General features: G+C 41.0%; 1 protein-coding gene across 13 annotated transcripts in view; it reads left to right on the top strand.

The window, feature by feature from the left end:
- Window positions 1–183: 183 nt before the first annotated feature.
- SLIT2 (slit guidance ligand 2) overlaps window positions 184–20842 on the top strand; it is a 272480-nt gene continuing 251821 nt past the window's right edge. For 11 of the 13 annotated variants that reach the window (XM_069792821.1, XM_069792866.1, XM_069792830.1 and 8 more), the window contains exons 1-3: window positions 609–932; window positions 2833–2904; window positions 4122–4193. In XM_069792821.1, coding sequence (XP_069648922.1) covers window positions 757–932; window positions 2833–2904; window positions 4122–4193 — 320 coding nt within the window. In that variant the 5' untranslated portion in view covers window positions 609–756. Of the gene's footprint in view, window positions 933–2832; window positions 2905–4121; window positions 4194–20842 lie in introns of all 13 variants that reach the window. The other 2 variants (XM_069792881.1, XM_069792805.1) reach the window with 1 other exon arrangement.

Raw genomic sequence — 20842 nt, 5'->3', positions numbered from 1 at the left:
TGCTCTAGGACCAGCCCTTTCCTGCTAAACTTGGCTTGGGAGCTTACAGCAGGAGGGGGCGCGGGGGGTGGAAAGCCAAGCCCAACATCATCTTGTGTGTTTGACTTTTTTTTTTTTTTTTCCTCCCCTCCCGCCTCCTTCCGTGAGACAGTTTGATGAATGCCTGCGAGAGGGGTATGATTTGCTGAGGCGCCTCTGGCAGGGCGGTGTGTGCGCGGTGTCAGCCCCGCCGCCGCCCCCCGTGGGGCTGTGAGCGGCCCGCGGCGGGGGACGCGCGTGGGAGCGGCTGCTGCGCTGCGCGGGCCGCCGCGGAGGAAGCGCGCCGCTCGGGCGGACGGGGCTCCGCGGCCTCTCGCCGGGGGCTCGGAGGGGAGTGACGGCTCGGAGGAAGATAAGGAGCTCGCCCAACTCCGCCGTAGCCTGAGCCCGCGGGTTTGCTTCGCCTCGCCTTCGCGGGGAGCGTGTGAAGACGAGACCCGAGTGCCGCCTCTCCCCGGCACCCGACGGGCTAGCGAGGGAGGGCCCGGGCCCGGCCCCCCTCCCAGCGAAGTTGCCTTCAGCCGCGGATCGGTGCCCACCCGCCTCGCTTTGCCGCCGGGGTCGTTTTGTCGCCTGAGCTTCGGACAGAAAGGACTTCGCTTGCTCCGCACCCTGAAAGTTGCCCGAGCGCTCCCCGCGGCGAGGAGGAGGGCGGCGCGCCCCGCGCCTCCCCGGGGCCGAGGCCGGCGGGCCCCGGCCGGGCGGCAGCGGGCGGGGATGATGTGCGGCTGGGGGAAGCTCACCCTGTCCCTGGGGCTGCTGCTGGCGATGGCGGGCGAGGTGGCGCCGCAGCCGTGCCCGGCGCAGTGCTCCTGCTCGGGGAGCACCGTGGACTGTCACGGGCTGGCGCTGCGCGGCGTCCCGAGGAACATCCCCCGCAACACCGAGAGGCTGTAAGTAACCCGGCCGGGGCGGCGGCGAGCGCCCCGCGGCCCCCGGCTCCCGTCCGCGCTCCCGGGGCAGGGCTGGCCCCGCGGAACCGGCCCGCTTTGGGGTCCCGACGCCCTGGGGGGGGGGGGGGGCGGGGGGCGCGTGTGGGGGGTGGGTTGCGTTCCCTTCCCCTGCTGCTGGCGGTGCCCGTTTCACGGCGATGCGCGGGGACGCGGGAGAGGTGGACGCTGCTCCCAGCCGCTGCCTTTCATCCCGGGAAGCCGCGGCGAGGAGCGCGGTTCCCGCTGCCGCGGGGAGCGGGGGCGGCGGGGCGGGCACCACCGCGGCCCGGGGGGCGCCCCGAGGCGGCGGCGGAGCGGCCTCTCCGCCCCCCCCCCCCTTCTTCCCCCGCCGGCGCCCATTTCCCGGCAAACTTGGCTATTGCGGCTTGCTTTCCCCGAGGCGGTGGGGAAGAGCCGGGCGCGGGCAGGCCGCGGGGCGGGCGGCGGAGCTCCGCGGGCGCGCAGCGCTCGCTCCCGCCCCGCCGGCCGCGGCGTCTGGGCGCGGGGAGGCGGGCGGGGGCGCGCTGCCGCCCGCTGCCCTGGCGCGGAGCGGGAGCCCGGCGGCTCTCTGCCCCGGCGCAAGCCCCGCATCCGTCTGCCTTTGGGCGAGGGCACGCTGGGGTGTTTCAGCCTCTTCCCCGCTCCCAGGGCGCGAAGTTGTGCCTCAACTGCGATCCCTCCCCCCATCCGCTTGTTGGGAGCGTTCGCGTACCCTCCGGCCAGGGTGTTTTCTGGTCTAGAGAGAGCGGGCGAGCATGTGGCCGGTTATTTATCGTACCGGGCTGCCTTTCGGAAGGGTCTGAGGAGTGGGAGAGGTGAGCACATTAAATGACTTGCTAGAGAGCGAGAAGTAAAAGCTGGGGTATGAACACGCGTCTCGAGTGACGAATTTCACTGAGGAAGAGTACCGGGGACACGTTTCTGCTGAGACTTGTGCGGTTTCTGTATAGTGGTGTTTTGGCCACATGTGGTATAAACAGCCAAAAAAAAAACATTTTTTTTTTTTTCCTAACTACGATGGGGATGAACTGTAATTGTTAGGGTAGTTCCCATATAATACCGCTTCCCAATGGCTTACCTCAGGAATTGCGAAGTCTGGTTTTATTTGTAGTGATTGGAATTGAGGGAAGTTTATATCTTGACTCCAAAATGTTATGAAAAAGAGGGCATGTAACTCCAGAAGAGAAAGCAGTGCTGAAGTCTGAACAAAAATGCTAGGGCCTAAATAGAGTTTTCCATTGCTTCTGAGCAGGCTTTGCTTTCTGCAGTCAATATAGCTTTTCCTGTGCAGCAAGTGAAGAGTTTAGTTTTCATAAAATCGTGTTTCTCATCACTTACCCTCCAACAGTCTCATGCTTGTTTGAAAGCTAACGTTTGCTATAGGAAGTTAAGCCCTATTCTGCCTTTGTAGCAGTACTATGAAAGCTGAAAGTTGCTTAAAAATGGTGAAAATTGTCTTGATTTCAGCCACTTACTCGGTTTTTGTTAACAGTCAAACAAATACTGTAGCATATATATATATATAGTAGCTTTAGTGGCTTTCTAAATGCAGTTCTAACCACGTTCAGACAGGTTTTGACTCTTCTATATTGTTAAGGATAAATATGAGCTTTATAATGGCAGGCAGAACTGAGTTTGTAAGGGTCTCATTACAAAGTTTGAAACTACTGCTTTCAAGATAAACCTTCGTTCAGTCACTTGGAAATTAGGAACTCACACAGTCTTAGTTGTAGGAATGGTTTGTTGGGTTCATTTACATCTCCTAATTTCTGAAAATGCTGTGCCCATGAAAACAAACAAAACAATTTAAAAGTAACTTTTGAATGTTTTAATTTTGCTGCTTATAAATTATTCTTCTTAGGGATCTTAATGGAAATAACATCACAAGAATCACCAAGACCGACTTTGCTGGTCTAAGGCACCTTCGAGTTCTGTAAGTTTTCACTTTCTGTCACTGATACCTTTTAGGACTGATGCTACAGTTTGTTATAAAAACCACTGAACTAGTTATCTTTCAGTTTATAAGCTGGATGGGCTATCACTCTTTAACTGCTGTGCTACTGCATCTGAATTTACAGCCCCTCCCCCATGTGTTATAAACTCATATGAATAAGTTAGCAATTGCCTTAAATATAATCTAATTTTTTTTAATCTCTCCTTAAGGCTATGAGATAACTTGAGGATTTAATTCGGCATGTAGCTTATGAGTTGCTAGAATTGGTTGAATAACTGTTAGAGTGACTTCAGTTTAAGGTTAGGAAATTTATAGTTCACACTCGAAATGGGTACTCTCAACCTGAAGGGATTTTTTTTAGAAAAAAAGTTATTCCTTTACTGAATTTAAAAGCAAGTCCCAGGTGATGATGATTGCTTTTCTACAGTTTCTGGGCAAAAAGGAAACACTTTAGTGGTGAATTTGAGGAAGTAATGATTTGGTTTGGAGGTTTTTTTTTTTGTAAATGCTTTTGTTCCAAGCATTGTGAAGCTTTCAGAATTCTGTGGGGTTTTGGTTTTTCTGGGGGGAAAAAAAAACCCTAACTAATACCAAGTTTAAAATACTGCAGAATTTACTTAGCTTATTTGTTAAGGCTATTTAATTTGAGCAAGTAGTCGTATAAAATCCTTTTCTGTTTCCCTCTGAAACAGAATATCATGTTGTAGAGTAATTTTTAACATTTTTACAAAACAAAACTACTGTTACAGTTACAGCCACTGTGCAATCTTTCAGTAATGTTTTTTTCCCAACACCACAGTTCAGTGTTTTTGTTTTGTTATTCTCGTGTGAGACTAATATCGCCTTCATATTGTTCAACTGGAGTCTTATAACTTGCCGAAAAGGAATGATGTATGTGTGTGTGTGCACACAGCATGTATGCATATGTGTAATTTTTTAACTTGGGACTCTTAAAGTAAATGAGGAAATGTAGTATCTATTCCTCTTTCTTTTACCAAGGATTATTGTTCCCCTTTTGGGTATGTGAGCCTGTGTAAAGTGTTGGTGATGGGTCCGGAAGGTTAAAGTGGATGTCATTCTAGAATAACTGTTGTACTGTTTCAATGAATACGTGGTTGCCTTTAAGTGACTACTGTTAATGCAACAAGTTATCTTGGAGCTATTAATACTTATACATAAAAATTTCTATATTTCAGTCAGCTCATGGAGAACAAGATTAGTATTATCGAGAGAGGAGCATTCCAGGATTTAAAAGAACTGGAGCGGCTGTAAGTATATTTAGAATTAAAAATACAATATTTTTTTTTTTATCAAATCAGTTGTGCGTTAGGGTACTAAGGCCTCTTTTTTTTTTTCTTCCTATTTTCTTAAACTTGGGACATCTATTCTTATTGAGACACAAGAGAAGTAAAATTCTCAAGCAGTATGTGTGGGACCCAGGCAGGGGGGAGCTTTCACGAGCAGTCCAGATTTGGAGTGTAAACTGCAATTGTCTTGTAGGAAATAGCTTGAATACTATCAAATATTTTCCCTTGAATACACAAGGACTTTTTCAAACATGAATACGCCTAAAAAAGCTTGTTCTCTGGGGTACAGTGTTAGATGTTAGTCTTGGAGATGTTGGATGTTTTGTACAATGTCTTATTGGAAGTAACTGCTAGTTATAAAGTGTTGTCTTGTTACAGAGTATGAAAGCAGTAATTGAATTCTACTCTAGTTTTTACATGACAAACTTTTACAAAGGCTTAAAAAAATGTGAACTGTTAACTTTCAAAAATTAATTGGATTTGGACTTTAAAAAAAAAATTGAGTACTGTGGGGAGAGAGGATGGAGTGGGGATGAGACGATCTTGTCTGGTGAATTGCAAACACCTGCTTGGTTGCAGTAGGACATAGAAAATGCGGGATTCCCAAACTGCTTTAGCTTTTTATAACAGTTGTTTATTTTTCAGTATGTGCCTTCTTATTTTGTTGCATTTCCTCAAATGAAAATATTTTTTTTAAATGTAGTGTACAACTTGGGACATCCGACTCATTAAAGGCAAGATGCTGATTGTTGGATGCAGTTTCAGTTTGGAGCTAGGAGAGTCTAAGAATGCCACTGTATTAATGTATCTTCATGTAGAACTTCAGAGTTGTGTCTTCATTATTACGCATCTTAGTTGCTGCATTTTCATTATATCACTTTTTCTTGAAGCATGCCTCTGAGGTCTGGTATAGTTTTTCATTTGCTGCTGCTTTAGCTTCATAAAAGTATTTCTACTTTACTCCATTGAAGAGCAGCATTGGCCTAAACATTCTGTTTGTTTTATTATGGTTGTGCTCTGTATCCACAGCTGCTGTGTGTTTAAAACAAAAAAACCCCACAAACCATTATGGTTTGGTTGGTTGTATAGACTAAGCTATTCAAGAGACTTAGTAACCACCAGTGCAATTATGATATTTCTGTAGTAGTTGAAATATCATGTACTTGGGTTAATTACCTCATTGTTTCAAATAAAACAAAGTAACTTTTTGACCTAAGAATTGAAACTGTTGTTATATAGTGCAACCTTTTTTGAATAAATTTTAATGAGATTGATTGCTCTTAGAAATGCGTAGTCAGATTTTTTCAAAGTTGTATTAAAACACTTAATGCAATGCTTTTTTACAATGTGTTTTAAACTTTGTACAAAGTATAGGGATTTAGTACAGCTTCTCCTGCTGAGGGATATATTGGAATAATGTATACACATTCCTAAATTTGGTTTATAGGGTCTAGCTAAAAAATTAAACAGCAGTGTAGTTCATATTGCAAAAGTAAGTACGCATAGATGAAACATGAATAAACATTAAAAGATCCATGCTTTCACTGTGAATGTGGTTTGATGCTGAGATACCAAATACTTTCTAAATTTTAAAACAGCATATAGTCAACTTTGTTTCTTGATTATATTGAAGCAAGACCCTGCTATGTGATTTATTAACAATATTTCAGAAATTATTTTAACTTGTGTCATAATTTTGAGGCATTTAATGGTAAGATTTCTGAAGTATAGAATTGCAGTACTAGGAAAAAAAAAAGAACTTTAGGGGTTAACTAACTTGTCTGACGTGTTCGCATTTTGCCATTACATTTTCTGGTTTTTTTTTTTCTTTGGTCGCCTCTTGATAAATTTGTAAAATCTTTGGAAAACAATAGCTATTTTCCAGTCTCATAAGATGCTAGTTTTGAGGAGAAATTGATAATTGTGGCTACTTTTGTAGGTTATTTTGTTCACCCTTCAGCAGGCAAACTATGACATTTGAAAGTTTAGTCATTTAGACCTGCAAAGTTAGATTCTGTTTTGTCTTCAGAGTTATTTTGCATCTGCTGCAGTAGTTGTCAGAGTTTCTTTAATTTGCTGGAATTCGGTCAGTGTTAGGTGTGTGGGTGACTTGTAATTTGAATATATATGCAGGATGTCTTTAAACCGCCCCAGCTGTTGGCTAAGAGCAAATATTTCATATTTGTGAGGAAAAGCTGAGAAAATTCCTCTTGTTTACAACTGCCAAGTCCATCTGATGAAGGCGCATTGTTATCTGACAGCCAATTCATCTCCTTGAGATTCTGAAATTCAAAACGATTTCTCAGGAAACTTGTGGATCCTTCCTTCAAGTATTTTCTTTTATGCATTAAATAGCAAGCCCTTTAAAGCTTTTTAGTTTTTTTCAATGTGTAAGTGTAGGATGTCACATTTCCACTGTAAGTGTAATGTGCCAAGCTACTGTCAAAGAATACCTGATGCAGTGCTTTTAGCATGCCAATGGAAGGTAATGAACTCAATTTGGTTTATAAGATTGTTTACATGTAATATTTTTTCTGTTTTAATATCTTGTGCTAGTGTATACAGGCTGAATTTTAAAATGTGTTTCCTGTAGTTCAGTACTCTCTTTAATGTGAAGAACAGACTTTCACAGTAGTTTCCCTTTGGGAAGAAAAATAAATCCATCTCTCTAGGTTAAGTGGTGCTTTTGGGTTTTTTGTTTTTGAACTGGAATTTCAGTTAGAAAATAATTTCTTCTTAGACCAGTTACTCTGATTTCCAAGGAACTGTTTGGTTGATCAGTAAGTTACTTGTCACGAATACTCATTTGTAGATCTGATCATGCAAAATGCTGAATATCCTCAACTCCCTCTAAGGGAAGACCTGAAGCACTTTGCAAAATTAATCTCTGAAAGAAGAAACTCTCAACTGTCTCTTCAGAAGAGAGCTACTTAAGATATGATTTGATTAAATCTATGTATACCTCTCTCAGGTGGATAGAAATGTTTCTCCTACAGTTTAGTAAAACAACAACAAATCTCTAGTACACTAGATATATGTAGTAGTATGTACACAAAGCTATTTAGACCTAATGTGCTCCATAACAGGAATTTGTGTCACACTAGTGTAATTGTAGAATTGCAATGGAAACCGAAACCACAATGAATACTGCCGTAGCTAGTGATTGTTACCACAGCAGCCCACCTGTAACTTTAAATTAAAAATGTTCAGTTAACAATAAGTGATCGTGTAGTAGTGCCTACCACATAAGAACTGGGAGGGAAAACAAGATGGAAACTAGCAACTTAATCAGGTAAGTTTTAGGTTTGTGGAAACTTTAGTTGCTGGAGAGACCCTGGTAAAGCTGAAGGTGATTTTGCTATAAGCCTTTTAGTTGGATACTTCTCTGAAAAGTCTTCAGTCGAATGTTCACTTAGTTATAATCTCTGGCAGTCTTGTCTGAAGGCTCAGCTCTTAATGGGGTACTAACTCCAGTCCAAACCAATTTGGTACAACACTGCCTGAGCTAGTAAGTCTGCCGTGAATATGGCTTTCTTCACAGCCTGTATCTTGAGTGGCTGAATCGCATGGTCTGTTGTGTTGTGTAGATGCTCCGTCTGCTGAAACAAGCCCCTTTGAACTTCAATATGTACAGCCCGTTTTTCAATCACTGGGACAACTTGTACCTTTGTGTACGTCCTGAAGCAGTGTCAAAAACTCTTGGCTTAATTATGATCATCTCTGTCCTGTATTTAACATCTGCAAGACTTTTTATATTAACTAGTAACCTGTATGATGAGCCCATGTTTCTATGAGTAGAGCCTTTAAAGAGTTTATGGCCATTCAGTACATGGCAGGTCCCTAAAAGAAAGGATTGGGATTGTGACCCGTTACGTTGTCTGAACCTTTCTCATGTAGACCACAGTTGTGTATCAGTGGTGGGTTTCGGTGTGTTTCATGGCAGGAAGGCACAAAGGGTCAAGGTATGGAGAATTTCCACAACATTTAAGAATTTCCAGAGACCACTGCTTATTATGGGAGACAAAACCTTTTGAAACAATTCCTTATGAGTATGTGAAATTAAACACTTGTTTCTTATTTCTTTATAAAGCTGTCATCTTGGGTGTGATGTTTATAATAGTTTGAAATAGCCTCTTATGAAAACAAGATGAAGATAAAGTGAAAAGCTCCACTTTCTGAAAACTAACACTATTATTACACCCAGCTTTAAAAATGACTTTTAAAAAGTGTGGTCAATTGTTATCCCCAAGGCCACCTTCTTCTCTGGGGTTGCAGCTACTGTTCAAAGTATCCCAGTGTTTTTACAAGCCATTGTCATCTGAAGGGAAGTATAAAATTTGAAGACAGCTGCTATAGACTGTTGAACCAGTTCTATTATAAGCTACTTAAGTCTAAAATTTCCTTACAGTTCTCTGTACTCCAGAAATACCATGTAGTCAGGTTTTGAGGGCTAAATATACTCTTCACTTATTTACATAGCAGAGCAGTTACCTTTTCATTTAGGAAAACGTGGTTTTTGGCTGATAGGAACACTGTTTTTAATCATAAATTTTGCTAATAATTTTTCGATGTCTAGTAGTTGGGATGCCAGCTATGAACATTCAAAGATTATGCTAAACATCCAAAAGATGTCAGCATAGGAAGAGTTTACAGCAATCATTTGAAAACTACCCACATTTTTCTTCCTGTATTTGTGAATAATCCATTGAGGCAGCAGTATGCCCCTAAAATGCTAATTTGGAGTCTGATTCTGCAGACATTTACCACGTGAATAACTTGGTTTGCATGAGTAGTCCCACTGATTACTCTTGTGAGAAAGGTTACTTGTGTGGCCTAAAAAGTTTCCAGGCCAAGCCCCTACACTTTTGATACTTGAATTAATAGAATTTATTTCTAAAATGTCTGTTTAATATCTTAATAGTTCTAAAGAGCCCTCTGTGTAGACTTAAAAAAAACAAACTAACAAAAAACCGCCAGAAACAAAAAAACCCCAAATCCCACAAAACCTATTTCTGCTGAAAACTAGTGTGGAAGTAAAAATCTTACTCTCTCAGGCCCTAGAACAACTGCAACTTCTGAGTCAGTATCTGAGCTAAATATTTATGCTCCCCATACATCCCCCAAAACCAGCCCCTCTGAGCTACATGGTGCAAATAAGATGAAATCCTGTGTTCGAGAAAAGAATGCTGTAAGGGTTGAATATCAAGTTGGTACTTGAAATGGCTTTTAAACTGAAAGCTATCTGGGTTGTATTTTCATGTTTCTTACAATGTATTACTGAGTGATGGAAAAAGAAATATTTCAGGAATTAAATGTTTTGTTACAGTTCATGCATTTTTCTAAATTTTTGCAACACAATTCTAAAATAACAAATTGAGGAATTGTCTGTGCTTGCTATTTATTGGGGCTCCATCTCCATGAGTACATTAAATAAGTTATTAAAACTTAAGATGAAGAGAGCATTTACTTAGGAGTGTTTGACTGAGTAGTAGTGAAAATTATTAAAGTTTTGTTCATGCTGTGGGTGAACAATTTGAAACTTAAAGATATGCCAGAGCACAGAAGGAAAAGTATATTTCAGCTACATAGTTTCAAGGAAAAGTTTTTTTTTTTTTTTTTCTGCTTAGCAAACACACTGAAATACTACTTGAATTTCTTTTCTGGATATAAATCTATGTGTGAAACTGCTATGTTTGCAGCTTCTGCAGCAAGGGCTTAATTATAACCTCAATATGTAGGAGTCAATCTTGTCAAAGATATTAAACGGGATTCAGTATAATAAAGGTTTTTTTAGCTGTATTTCGCATATTACATGGTTAGAGTTAATCTGTTTGGGCTCTAACCTAGTCTGATAAATGCAGTATGCAGTAAACTATTAAGCTGTATTAGCAGGTTTTGAAATTACAAAACCAAAACTTACTTATGAGTTACTGGGATCTCTGAACGTATGGTGTTTTACAGAGCATCTCATCTTATGAAAGCTCGCATAGCAGGATGGACTAAGAAATAAAATGTTCCATCTAGGAACAAAAACAAATACAGCTTGTCTTGGGCAGTATTGCCCACCAGGCCTGGGCAATTATCGAGGGAATTAGCAGCTGTTTCAAAATAGACTAGATAAACTGGTACTGCTCTTTTTGTCTAGTCTAGGAAAGGGCTACACTATATTATGTGTATGTTCTTTCTTAGGGTCCAGACTTCCTGTATCACTGATGGGATAAAACATGCTTTCCAGAGATTAAAATAAACCTATGTGCTAACTTTTTATTATGTATTGATGTGTGGCATGAGATTTTCGTTTTATTCCATTTATTTGATGAGCTCTATCCATAAAATGTAAATTCCAAGTAGGAAAATAGTAACTTTTAAAAGAGGAGTAGCAGGATTTTCTATGATTCTTTAATTGTGAGCTGTGTCAATAAATTAATCTCAGATTAATTAGGTTTGGTCTGAACTTTTTCTTTCTGGGTTTTGAATCTCTGATAGAATATAGCTCTTTCAGTTGCAGAAAAGAAGTGTTAAAACCCCCAGACTTCACTTCCACAGAGCTACATGATCAGAGTTCAGGAGCAGGGACTTCTGGAAAAAATGCCAGATGTTGTCTATTTTTATGATGCAGTTTTGCAGTTCTAGCTGAAGCAGAATCTGTTGTTTTTTTTCCAATTTACAGAGGCTTAGAATTGAAGTTTAAAGGCTAATATGGAATTTTAGGACCTGTGGTGAAAAATGCTATGTTAGCAGTGGAGTCACCGGTACTGTTCCAGGAATCATTTGTATCACTATCATAGCTAAAAGAACAGCAAATAACTGAATGATATTTCATCTTGTTGTGCTTGACTATACGTCGTCTCAGTGAAAGCAGCTTTTTTGGTGGTGAGACCTTGTATTGCATAGTATGGAAGTTGTACTGAGCTCTTGGAATGAGTTCTTAGCTTTTTAGCTAGAAGTTAGTCTCCAGTTTCTTTTCTCACTGAATCTTGGTCTTCATTTTGGTGTGCAAATTCATTACTGAAGCCTGAGAATTAATTTTTCAGTTGGGGTACCTTCTGAACAGTTTCTGACTACTGCAGCCAGGAAGGTCTAGGTTGGACTGCCTACAACCTGAGGTGCTGATGCATGTGCTTGTTTTTTCAGGCTGCTTGATGTTTTGATTTTCTCCCCCTTAAAGCATTTATACTTAATCACCTGTCTGGCTTCAGTCAGCATATAAGAGTGTTTGAAGGGTTAATACCTTCACGCATGTGTGATAGGTAGCAGAAGCATAATGAGTTCAGGTAGAGAATATGTTTTTGAACAGCCCTGAAGGGGGTGAACAGTTATTCCTTGTTAATCACGGATGTGAAAAACCCTTCTCTTAGCTAATCCTACATAGTTTAAGGGCAATGTATAGCGCATTCCTCATCTTAGAACAAGGAAGAGACCATGAAGCCTGCGGTGCTAATCACTTACCAAAGGAATGTGAGACCATCTTACACAAATTGTACTGGGGTACGTGTATTTATAGTTTAAAAATAATAAAAAAATACTACAGTAATTATTCTGTATTAGCAGACTTTTGTCAAAGCAACTTCAAATACCTTCTCTAAAAATGTCTGTTAAATCAGAAAGAGACAAAGGCTGTCTTTGAATACAGTATTTGAAAAGATGTAGTGTTCTAATGGAATTTTAAAAATCAGATTATAGCTACATTTTGATTGCAGAATACTACAAAATGTTAATAAAACTTTAAGTCCAAGAGTGATGTTCTTCTTTTAAAAGTCTTGTAAATGTTTGCTATTATTTTTAGTATATTTTATTCATCTGAGTGTCTTTTCTCATGGGACTCCTTTTATAGGTCTAGAAGTCAAATTGCAGTGAGAAGTCCTGTTTGCTCTTTGCAGATCTTTTTACAAATTCCAGGGCAGGAAGGCTGTTTATTTTTCCCACATCTGTTTTGTGCTCATCCTTTGTGACATTGTTTGCTGGATGCTCTTTTTTCTTGCTTCCTCTGAAATGGGTAATTTGCACTGTTGCAAAATGTTGAAACCAGATCTGGTTCTACAGAACTGTTGTGTCAATGTTTTTGTTTCAAATAGTGTTTTGTGTTCGGAAGCTATTTTAAATTGATGCTATAGAGCAGTGATATTAAACTTAAGGCTATACATTTTAGTTTTACTCTATAAAAATAATCTCTGTTGCAGAGCCAGTTCAATATTTAAAAAAAAACCCACCAGATTTAATGTTAGATGGCCACAGGTGAAAATTGAATTGTCATTACATTGTAATATAGCATATTTGAAAGATGTTCCTTATTTTAACTGCAGAAGCCACAGTTCTATCTGGAATTTTACAGTTAAACTCCAAAATGTATGAGGGATCTGGCTGCATGGCTGCCACTTCAGTGACTCATGCTGTTACATTACCTCATTTATTCTGAAGAATCTGGTTGAAACTTCATCAGAAGAAATGTTTTTTCCTTCATAGTATGTAGTGCATTGTGCTGGCTTGTCTTTAATAATAGTCTAGACCGATAATCAAATACAATGTGGCAAAGTCTCCCTTAATTTTTTTTAAGACACACCAGCCTTTCTGAATTTCGTTTGGCAAGATGCCTGTACAGGTGCTACAGAAAAATACTGGAGTGAAGACTTAGTGTGGTAACTCAGTGCCAGAAAGACAGTTACAAACCTATCTGGACTTTCTGCAGGCCCTTCTTGCCTTTCTAAACAATCTGTCCAAACTCTAGCTAAATTCCATCCAATAGATCAACTTCCCCTCCCCTCTTTCTTTGCCTTTTTTTTTTTCTTGGAAGTAATTCCAAGTGTTGTCAAAGATCTTCCTTGCTTCATCTGATACTTGACTCCATATTATTTTATGGAGGTTTTATAACTTCTTTTTCCTTCTTTGTGGTATACTTTATAGAATAAAACCCAATTAATTAGCCTCATAGGATTGTAGACGTTTGAAGGAGACTGTAGATTGTTTAGTCCCATGCCACTGATTAATGCAAGGTCGATCAGAGCAGGTGGCTGAGGGCTGTTTCCAGTTGGGTTTTGAATGTCTGCAACAGTGGAGAATCTACAGCCATTTGGGGCAACCTGTTCCAGTGTTTGACCACCCTCACAGTCAAATTACATTTAAACATAAGAAAAACCTTTCCTGTATTTTGATTTGTTCCCATTGCTTCTTGTCCTTTCACTGAGCATCTATGAGAAGAGTCTGGCTCAGTCTTCCTTACTTGGGAAGGAAGTGCATCACTTATTGATACACGTGATACATTTATATACATTGAGATCCCTCTGAGCCTTCTCCTCCCCAGGCTGAACAGTCCCAGCTCTCAACTCCTCCTGCTCTGACAGGTGCTTCAATCTGTCTGCTTAATCATCTTCATGGCCCTTCTCTGGACTTGCTCCAGTATGTCCATGTCTCTCTTCTAGTGGGGAGTCCAGCACTGGGCACAGTTCTCCAGATGTGTCACCAGTGCTGAGTAGAGTGGAAGGATCACCCACCTTGACCTGCCGGCAGCACTCTTCCTAGTACAGCTCAGGATGCTGTTGGCCTTTGCTGCAAGGGCACATTGCTGGCACCAGTTTAATTTCTTGTTTACCAGGACCCCAGGCCTTTCTCTGTAAAGCTGATTTCCAACTGGTTGTTCTCCAGTGTGTGCTGGTGCATGGGGTTTTTCCTCCCTGGGTGCAGGACTTTGCAGTTCCCTTTTGTTGAGCTTCATGAGGTTCCTTTTTGACTAATTCTCCAGCCTGTCCAGGTTCCTCTGACTGGCAGTGCACACACCTGGTGCATCAGTCATTCCTTCCAGTTTTGTATCATCTGCAAACATGCTGAGGGTGCACTCTCTCCCATCTTCCAGGTTGTGGATGATGATGTTGAACAGTACTGGCTCCAGTACTGACCCCTGGGGTACACCACTAGTGACTGTTCTCCAGCTGGAGATTTGTGCCACTGATCACAGCTCTTTGAACTGGCCACTTCAGACAATTTTCAGTCCACCTCACCATCTGCTATTGTAGCCTGTACTTTATCAGTTTGTCTGTGAAGACAACTGTTACGAGGACAGTGTCAGAAGCTTTACTGAAGTCAGGATAAGCAACATCCACTGCCTTTCCCTCATCTGCCCAGCTCCTTATTCATTGTAGGTTATCAGGCTGGTCAGACATGATTTTCCCAGCTGTAAATCCAGTTGCTGACTACTCCCAGTCATCATCTTGTCCTTACTGTGTCTAGAAATAGCTTCTGGTTTGCTCTATCACCTTCCCAGGCATCGAGGTGAGGCTGCCCAGCCTGTAGTTTCCTGGCTTTTGCTTTGTTTTTCATGCTCTTTTTGATGCCATAGGCAGAATTAATAGGAGTAATGACTAGCTATTTATAGAAATATCCTTTCTGTTGAAAAAGTAAGGAATGCAGAAGCTTCCAGATAACAGTCTTAGTTTGTCTCTTTTCTTTTTAGCAAAAAAAAACCCCAAACAAAAAAACCCCAAACACAGCTAAACAAAGAGCTTGTCCTAGCTCTGCTTATATTGGAAAACCTCTTAAAAGGCAAAGTGAGTATAGACTCCTGATTCTCTGTGCAAAATAGTGTTCTGCATAATGTATGGAGAATTGATTGGGGTAGGGGAGAAATGTGATAATTTTGGACTTAACATCAGCCCCGTGTGAGAAGAAAATGAAGGACAGAAAATATGTTAGGGTTCAAGTAGTGTACACTAGTACAATGTAGTACTATAGTTTGCAAAGTAACTTTCACCACTTCCTACGCAAGTAAGAAACTGAGTTTGCAGTAGTGTCTGTGTCCTGCTTCCTTTCAGAAATTTTTTTTACTAAAACAAATGTCTAATTGGTATTTGATATATTAAATTGAGACTAACTTAGATGTCTGTCTTAGCTAGTCACTGTTTAGCCTGGAAAATGGAGCCCTGATTAAGTGGTTCTTGACCTGGGGAAGATTTTGACTTAGGCATCCAAATGCTGTAGGATCAGCCCTGAACTTCTCAGATTCCAATTTTTATTCATGTGGTCAGTAAACTTGATATTGCTAGGTTTAATGAGATTATGAGTAGTTTGACTAGAGATGCAAAGATCTTTGCAGAGAATTCTTAATGGAAAAACTGGCACAATCTTTTGCTTAGCTCTTAGTTCTTGGGCCTTCTTCTCACTTGATGACATGTTCATGCAAGTCACATTTACAGACAGCAGTTGCCAGATGTGTTGAAGTTCAGTAGACTGTGGCTTTGGACATGGGTGCACAGATGTTCTTTGCCTCTGGCAGATATAGCAACACATTTTTTGTAGAAAAGTAATAAGGCTTGGCTTCCTTGCAGATGTAAGCCTAAGTCAAGCTCTATATGAGGTTCTCTGGTGAGGAAATAGGCATCATTATTCTGATGTCTATTATTCTGACTCTTTTGTGGTTTAACCCCAACTGGCAATGAAGAACCACGTAGCTGCTCACTCTGCCCCCCCCCCCCGCCCTGCCCTGCCCCGGGATGGGGAGGAGAATTGGGAAAAAAGGTAAAACTTGTGGATTGAGATAAGAACATTTTAATAATGAAGATAAAATATAATAACAATAGTAATTGTAATGACAAGGTAACAAAAAGAGAGGAATAAAACCCAGTAGAGACAAGGGGTGCACAAAGCACTTGCCCACCACCTGCTGACTGATGCCCAGCCAGTCCATGAGCAGGGATTGGCCCCTCCCGGCTGTTTTGGGTTTGTGTGGCTGGTTCTGGTAGCAGGGGAGGGGCCGCAGCGGTGGCTCCTGTGAGAAGCTGGAGCAGTCTGTGCCTGAAGATCAGCCTGCAGAAAGGACCCATGCCAGGGAAGTTCATGGAGGGCTGTCTCCTGTGGGAGGGAAGAGTGTGAGGAGTCCTGGCCCTGAGGAAGAAGGAGCGGTGGTCACCGTGTGTGATGAACTGACCCCAACCCCCATTCCCCTGCGCTGCTGGAGGGGAGGAGGTAGAGAAAATTGGGAGTGGAGTTGAGCTGGGAAGGAGGGAGGGGTGGGGGGAAGGTGTTTTGAGATTTGGTTTTACTTCTTATTATCCTTGTTTTGATTCGATTGGTAGTAAATTAAATTGATTTTGGCTTTTTTTTTTCACCCAAGTTGCATCTGGTTTTTTTTGCCCGTGACCGTAATTGGGGAGTGATCCCTCCCAGTTCTTGTCTCACCCATGAGCATTTCTTTGTATTTTCTCCTCCCCATCCCACCAGGGTGGGGGGGAGTGAGTGAGTGGCCTCATGGTGCTTTGTTGCCAGCTGGGCTTAAACCATGACACCAGCCAACTCCCCCAGTTTATATACTGAGTCCTATGGTATGGAATATCCCTTTGGCTAGTTCAGGTCAGCTGTCCTGGCCTTGCTCCATCCCAGCTTCTTGTACACCTGCTTGATGGCAGAGCATGGGAAGCTGAAAAATCTTTGACTTAGGATAAGCATTATAAGGATAAGGATTAGCAACAACTAGAACATCAGCGTGTTGTCAAAATTATTCTCATACTAAATCCAAAATACAGCACTGTACCAGCTACTAGGAAGAAAATTAACTCTGTCCCAGCCGAAACCAGGACTCCCTATATATCTAGGGTCAGGTTTTTGGGACTTAATGGTTAAACCAGTCCATGGAGATGATTTGGGTGCTGTGCACAAGCTTTCAGCTTTAAGATACTTGGATAATTTTGTAGGTTGATTCGGTTTTTCCTGAGCTCATAAAGCCCGAACCAGTATTAGACCTTCCCAGCAGATGCGTATCCCTGTAACCTGTTGGAAGTGTTTGAGGAGCCTGGTGGGCTGTCATTGTGAGTAGAAAGTGCTGTTGCATGAACACTCAGGGGTTTGTTTACTGATATGTCCTTTCATTTAAAATTGAAACTTAATGAAAAAATGTTTGTGTGCTTTTAAAGTTTATGCATATTTTGCAAATGAGCTTCAGTGAAAAGATGTTACATAGTATTTTTAAATGGCTGTGATAGTAATGTCCTCTGCTGACAAACAGTAGGTGTGGATGTGCTCCTTTGAAGAGTACAATTTCTAAGCTGTACAGTACTGTGTGTTACTATGTGCAGATAGTGTATTTACTTCTCTCAGCTAACTTTGAAGGAGGAATGAAAAATAATGGCTTCTGCTATCATTAACTTTGTGTGAGTTGGGAGCCTTCTATCCTTCTTCCTGAAGCAATGGTAGTAGAATAAAATGCATCTGTGCCTTGTACTTAGAGTTTCAGAAGGCTCTCAGTCTCTGTGCACCCAATGGGATAGGCTGTTTCTAATTAAAGAGTACAGCTGATTTATAATTTACTTGGAACAGCTCTCTACTTCGATCAGTTCTCAAGTTATTCTTGAAAGCTTTTGTTATTTTACGGGGCCTGTGGCTAGAATTGTGTCTACTTGAACTAAAACCCACTGGAAGATGACTTGTGGGGGATAAAATAACAGCCTTCCAGTACCTGTGAGGTGGTTATCAAAAAGCTCAAGCCAGGCTCATTGCTGTGATGAGACAACAAGCATAAATTGAAATGAGAGGTTATGACTGGGTATAAGGGCAAAACTTCTTCACCATAAGGACAGTCAAGCCCTGGAACAACTCTGTTGCTCAGAGAGGCTGTGCAGTCTCATACAGCTTCACTGGCTGTATGTAGTTGATTACAATGGGATCAGAAGCAAGTTACAGTGAAGGCTGTGACAAGTCTGGGAAACAAAAACAGAGCTGCTTGTGAATTATACCAATTGCAGGTGATTACATTGCAGACAGTGTAATATTTTTTTTCTCTCCTTTCCTCCCCCATTCATGATTGATACTGGATCACAGTTATTGTGACATGAAAACTTGAGAGAGACATCAGAATGGATTGGTGGCATGGCCAGACTTCAGTGGGTTGGGATACATGTCACGGGGAGTGTAATGTGCTCTCCCTGCAGTTTACTCTACCTTTAACTCTGTCATCCTCTGCATAATCCTCTGGCTGCATGCAAAAGACAAGTAAAACCCAGATACGCATCCATTTCTGCAAAGTTAGCCTGTTCTCTAGAACCAGTAACTCAAATCGCACTAATTTTTTTGCTTACCTTACTGTTGTCTGTTTCACAGTGTAACCTATTGCTTGTCTGTACCTACTTTTTATCTGCCTATTGGTATTGAGCTTCCCTTAAAGAGTATTTTCACCTGCCCATTTGTCAAAGATTTTCTTTCTTTGTCCTTAAATTGGTCCTTCTGTACACTTCTTCCATCAGTTTGCTTTGAAGATGCTTTTCTAGTCTTTACTGTGTTTAAAAAAAGACTGAGCTCTGGAAGTATTTAAAATACTTTGCGTACTTCAGGTAGTATGTGGACTTTGCTTGAATTCATCATGAAGAGCTCAAAAATCTACCTGTGCCAGTCTGTCAATTTGCCTAATCTCTTCCTAAAGATGCATTCAGTAACAGAAGAAAAAGCAGTTCTATATATTTTAATTGCAACTGTGCCTCTGTTTTGTTAAATTGAAAGAATTGTGTGATGTTGGACCCTTATGTGTTTATTTCTTGCCACTATGAAGGGAGTTTACAGTCCAATGTTAGAAGAGATTCTCCAGGATATTTTCTGTTGCTTATACCACTAACACTTCATCTCTTCTGAGCTCTCTGCCTTTGCTTAAGAAATGCAACTTTTTCTAGCTCAGTTGGGAAGCTGAATGGTAGCAGTATGGAATATCTCATCACTGTTTCTTCAGTGCTTCATGTTGAACTTCATGCCAGTTCTGGGAGAGCAGTTCGGTTGATGCAACTGAAATTCCTCTTCTCACGTTGTCCCAGGGGAAACGCTGCCTGCTAGCTAGCTGCAGTGAGGTCTCTGCCAACACACATTGAAAGAAAAGGTGGTGGAGTTTTTTCTGGTGGTTTTTACTCTGCAGTAGCTGTAGTTCTTTGCAATCTATAGTCATGGATTCTGTGATCCATCTGTGCTTACCTCAGGTTTCAGCTCCAGGAGAGAGAGCAGATCATGCCTGTCTAACTCTTGTTCCATTATGTCTGTGTGTTCTGGATACGTGTTGCTTTTCAGACAAAATTAAGCATGAGGTCACCTGAGAAAGTAGAAATGTTGGAGAACCATGTATATTAGTGAACCGTTTTAAAATAGGAATCAGTTTTCTGGACTCCTTGTGTGGCTCTGTCTCAGAGTGAAAACTCTTCATAGTGACTGTTGAACTGGAAGCTGTTGTGTACTGTGATACTAGTCTGTATATTCCAGATTTGCTCTGCATCCTTCACATTCACTTACGTGTAAATTTGTAGCATTTTTTCAAACAGAACTATCTATTATCGTTTTGAAAAATTCATTTCAGTGAAGTCCAGTTCACAAAATCTCCTTGTAGGAAACTTAAGAACAGCAAATTGACCCCTTTGAAAGCATCTGTTGTAATTTGTTAGAGGTAAAGAAGAGCTAAAGCCTCTTTTGGAAGTATAGTAAAGGACATATTTCCCAATGTTGCCTTCATGAAAATTAGTAATGTTTGATATTCTTAGGCACAGGCAATAAGGAATGGTCAGATTTTTGGTAGAGAGAGCTTAATTCTGAAAAAAAACTCCAGTGAGTGGGTTGAAATTATTTGAAGTAGAAGCTACAAAATACAGGATTCCTTAAAGATCAGTGGTTTATTTAACTTGTGTATTCCCTCAACTCAGTGCTCAAAGAACAAACATTTTAATTTTGTGAAAGACAAAGCAAAAAAATGTAGGTTGAAACACTAAGTGCCAAGCTCACTTGGTAGAAACTGTTGAGTTGTGAGGGTAGTGCTATTTATTGTTAGGTTCATTCATGAACTAGATTTATTGTCTGTAACTTAGATTTAAAAGCCTGTACAGCAGCACATGCATCAGTATGTTAACAGTATAGTCATTTGTGTGGGCTGTGTGAACTACACGTAATAACAGAAGCTACTGATCTAAGGTATTAACTGCTTGTGTAGAAAGTTATGTACTAGTACAAGTATTTCACCTGTGAAGTGTCCTTCTAAAGCAATGCTAAGTGTGTCCTTGTAAGACTGTTGCATTTAGTGAAAGGCAGCCTGCCTGAAGAACTTCGTCATCAGTTAATGTTACATCATTGTACTGTAGTGCCTCCTTTTGTTTTATATGGCACTTCTACAAAAACACAGATACTAAATGATTTCATTGCTTCTTCAGTTACAGCTTGCCATTATTGTTTAGCATCTGAACCTAATAGAGTCCTTAAATATCAACAGAAATTTTTGTCCTGAATAGCTTCTGATTAGAGACTAACTTCCCAAAGTCTTTACCCTGCATGTTTTCCCCTGTACTTCTTGATCTGTAATCAGGGACTTACTTAGAGGTTTAAGTTTGAACTATCTATTTAGCAATGAGAAGGGATGAATGAATTTTATTTCTCTCTTTAACCATTTGTTTAGGTTCAGTATCTAAGAATTCCATTTTCTCATTATTCTTTTTTGATCACAAATGTAACTGTTACTTTGAAACAGTTTTCCTCCTACTACTTCAGTTTTGTGGTCTTAGTATATACTTTTATAAATAAATTTACTAAAGGTAAGAAAATACCTATTTTTAAACGACCTTATTCTGAAAATGCAGTAGATCCACAAACACTAAAATATATCACTTTATTTT

The sequence above is a fragment of the Haliaeetus albicilla genome, chromosome 1 (assembly GCF_947461875.1).
Source record: "Haliaeetus albicilla chromosome 1, bHalAlb1.1, whole genome shotgun sequence".
NCBI classification, from domain to species: Eukaryota; Metazoa; Chordata; class Aves; order Accipitriformes; family Accipitridae; genus Haliaeetus; species Haliaeetus albicilla.
The sequence above is the reverse complement of the archived record's forward strand: the minus strand, read 5'-3'. Positions and strand labels throughout refer to the sequence as shown.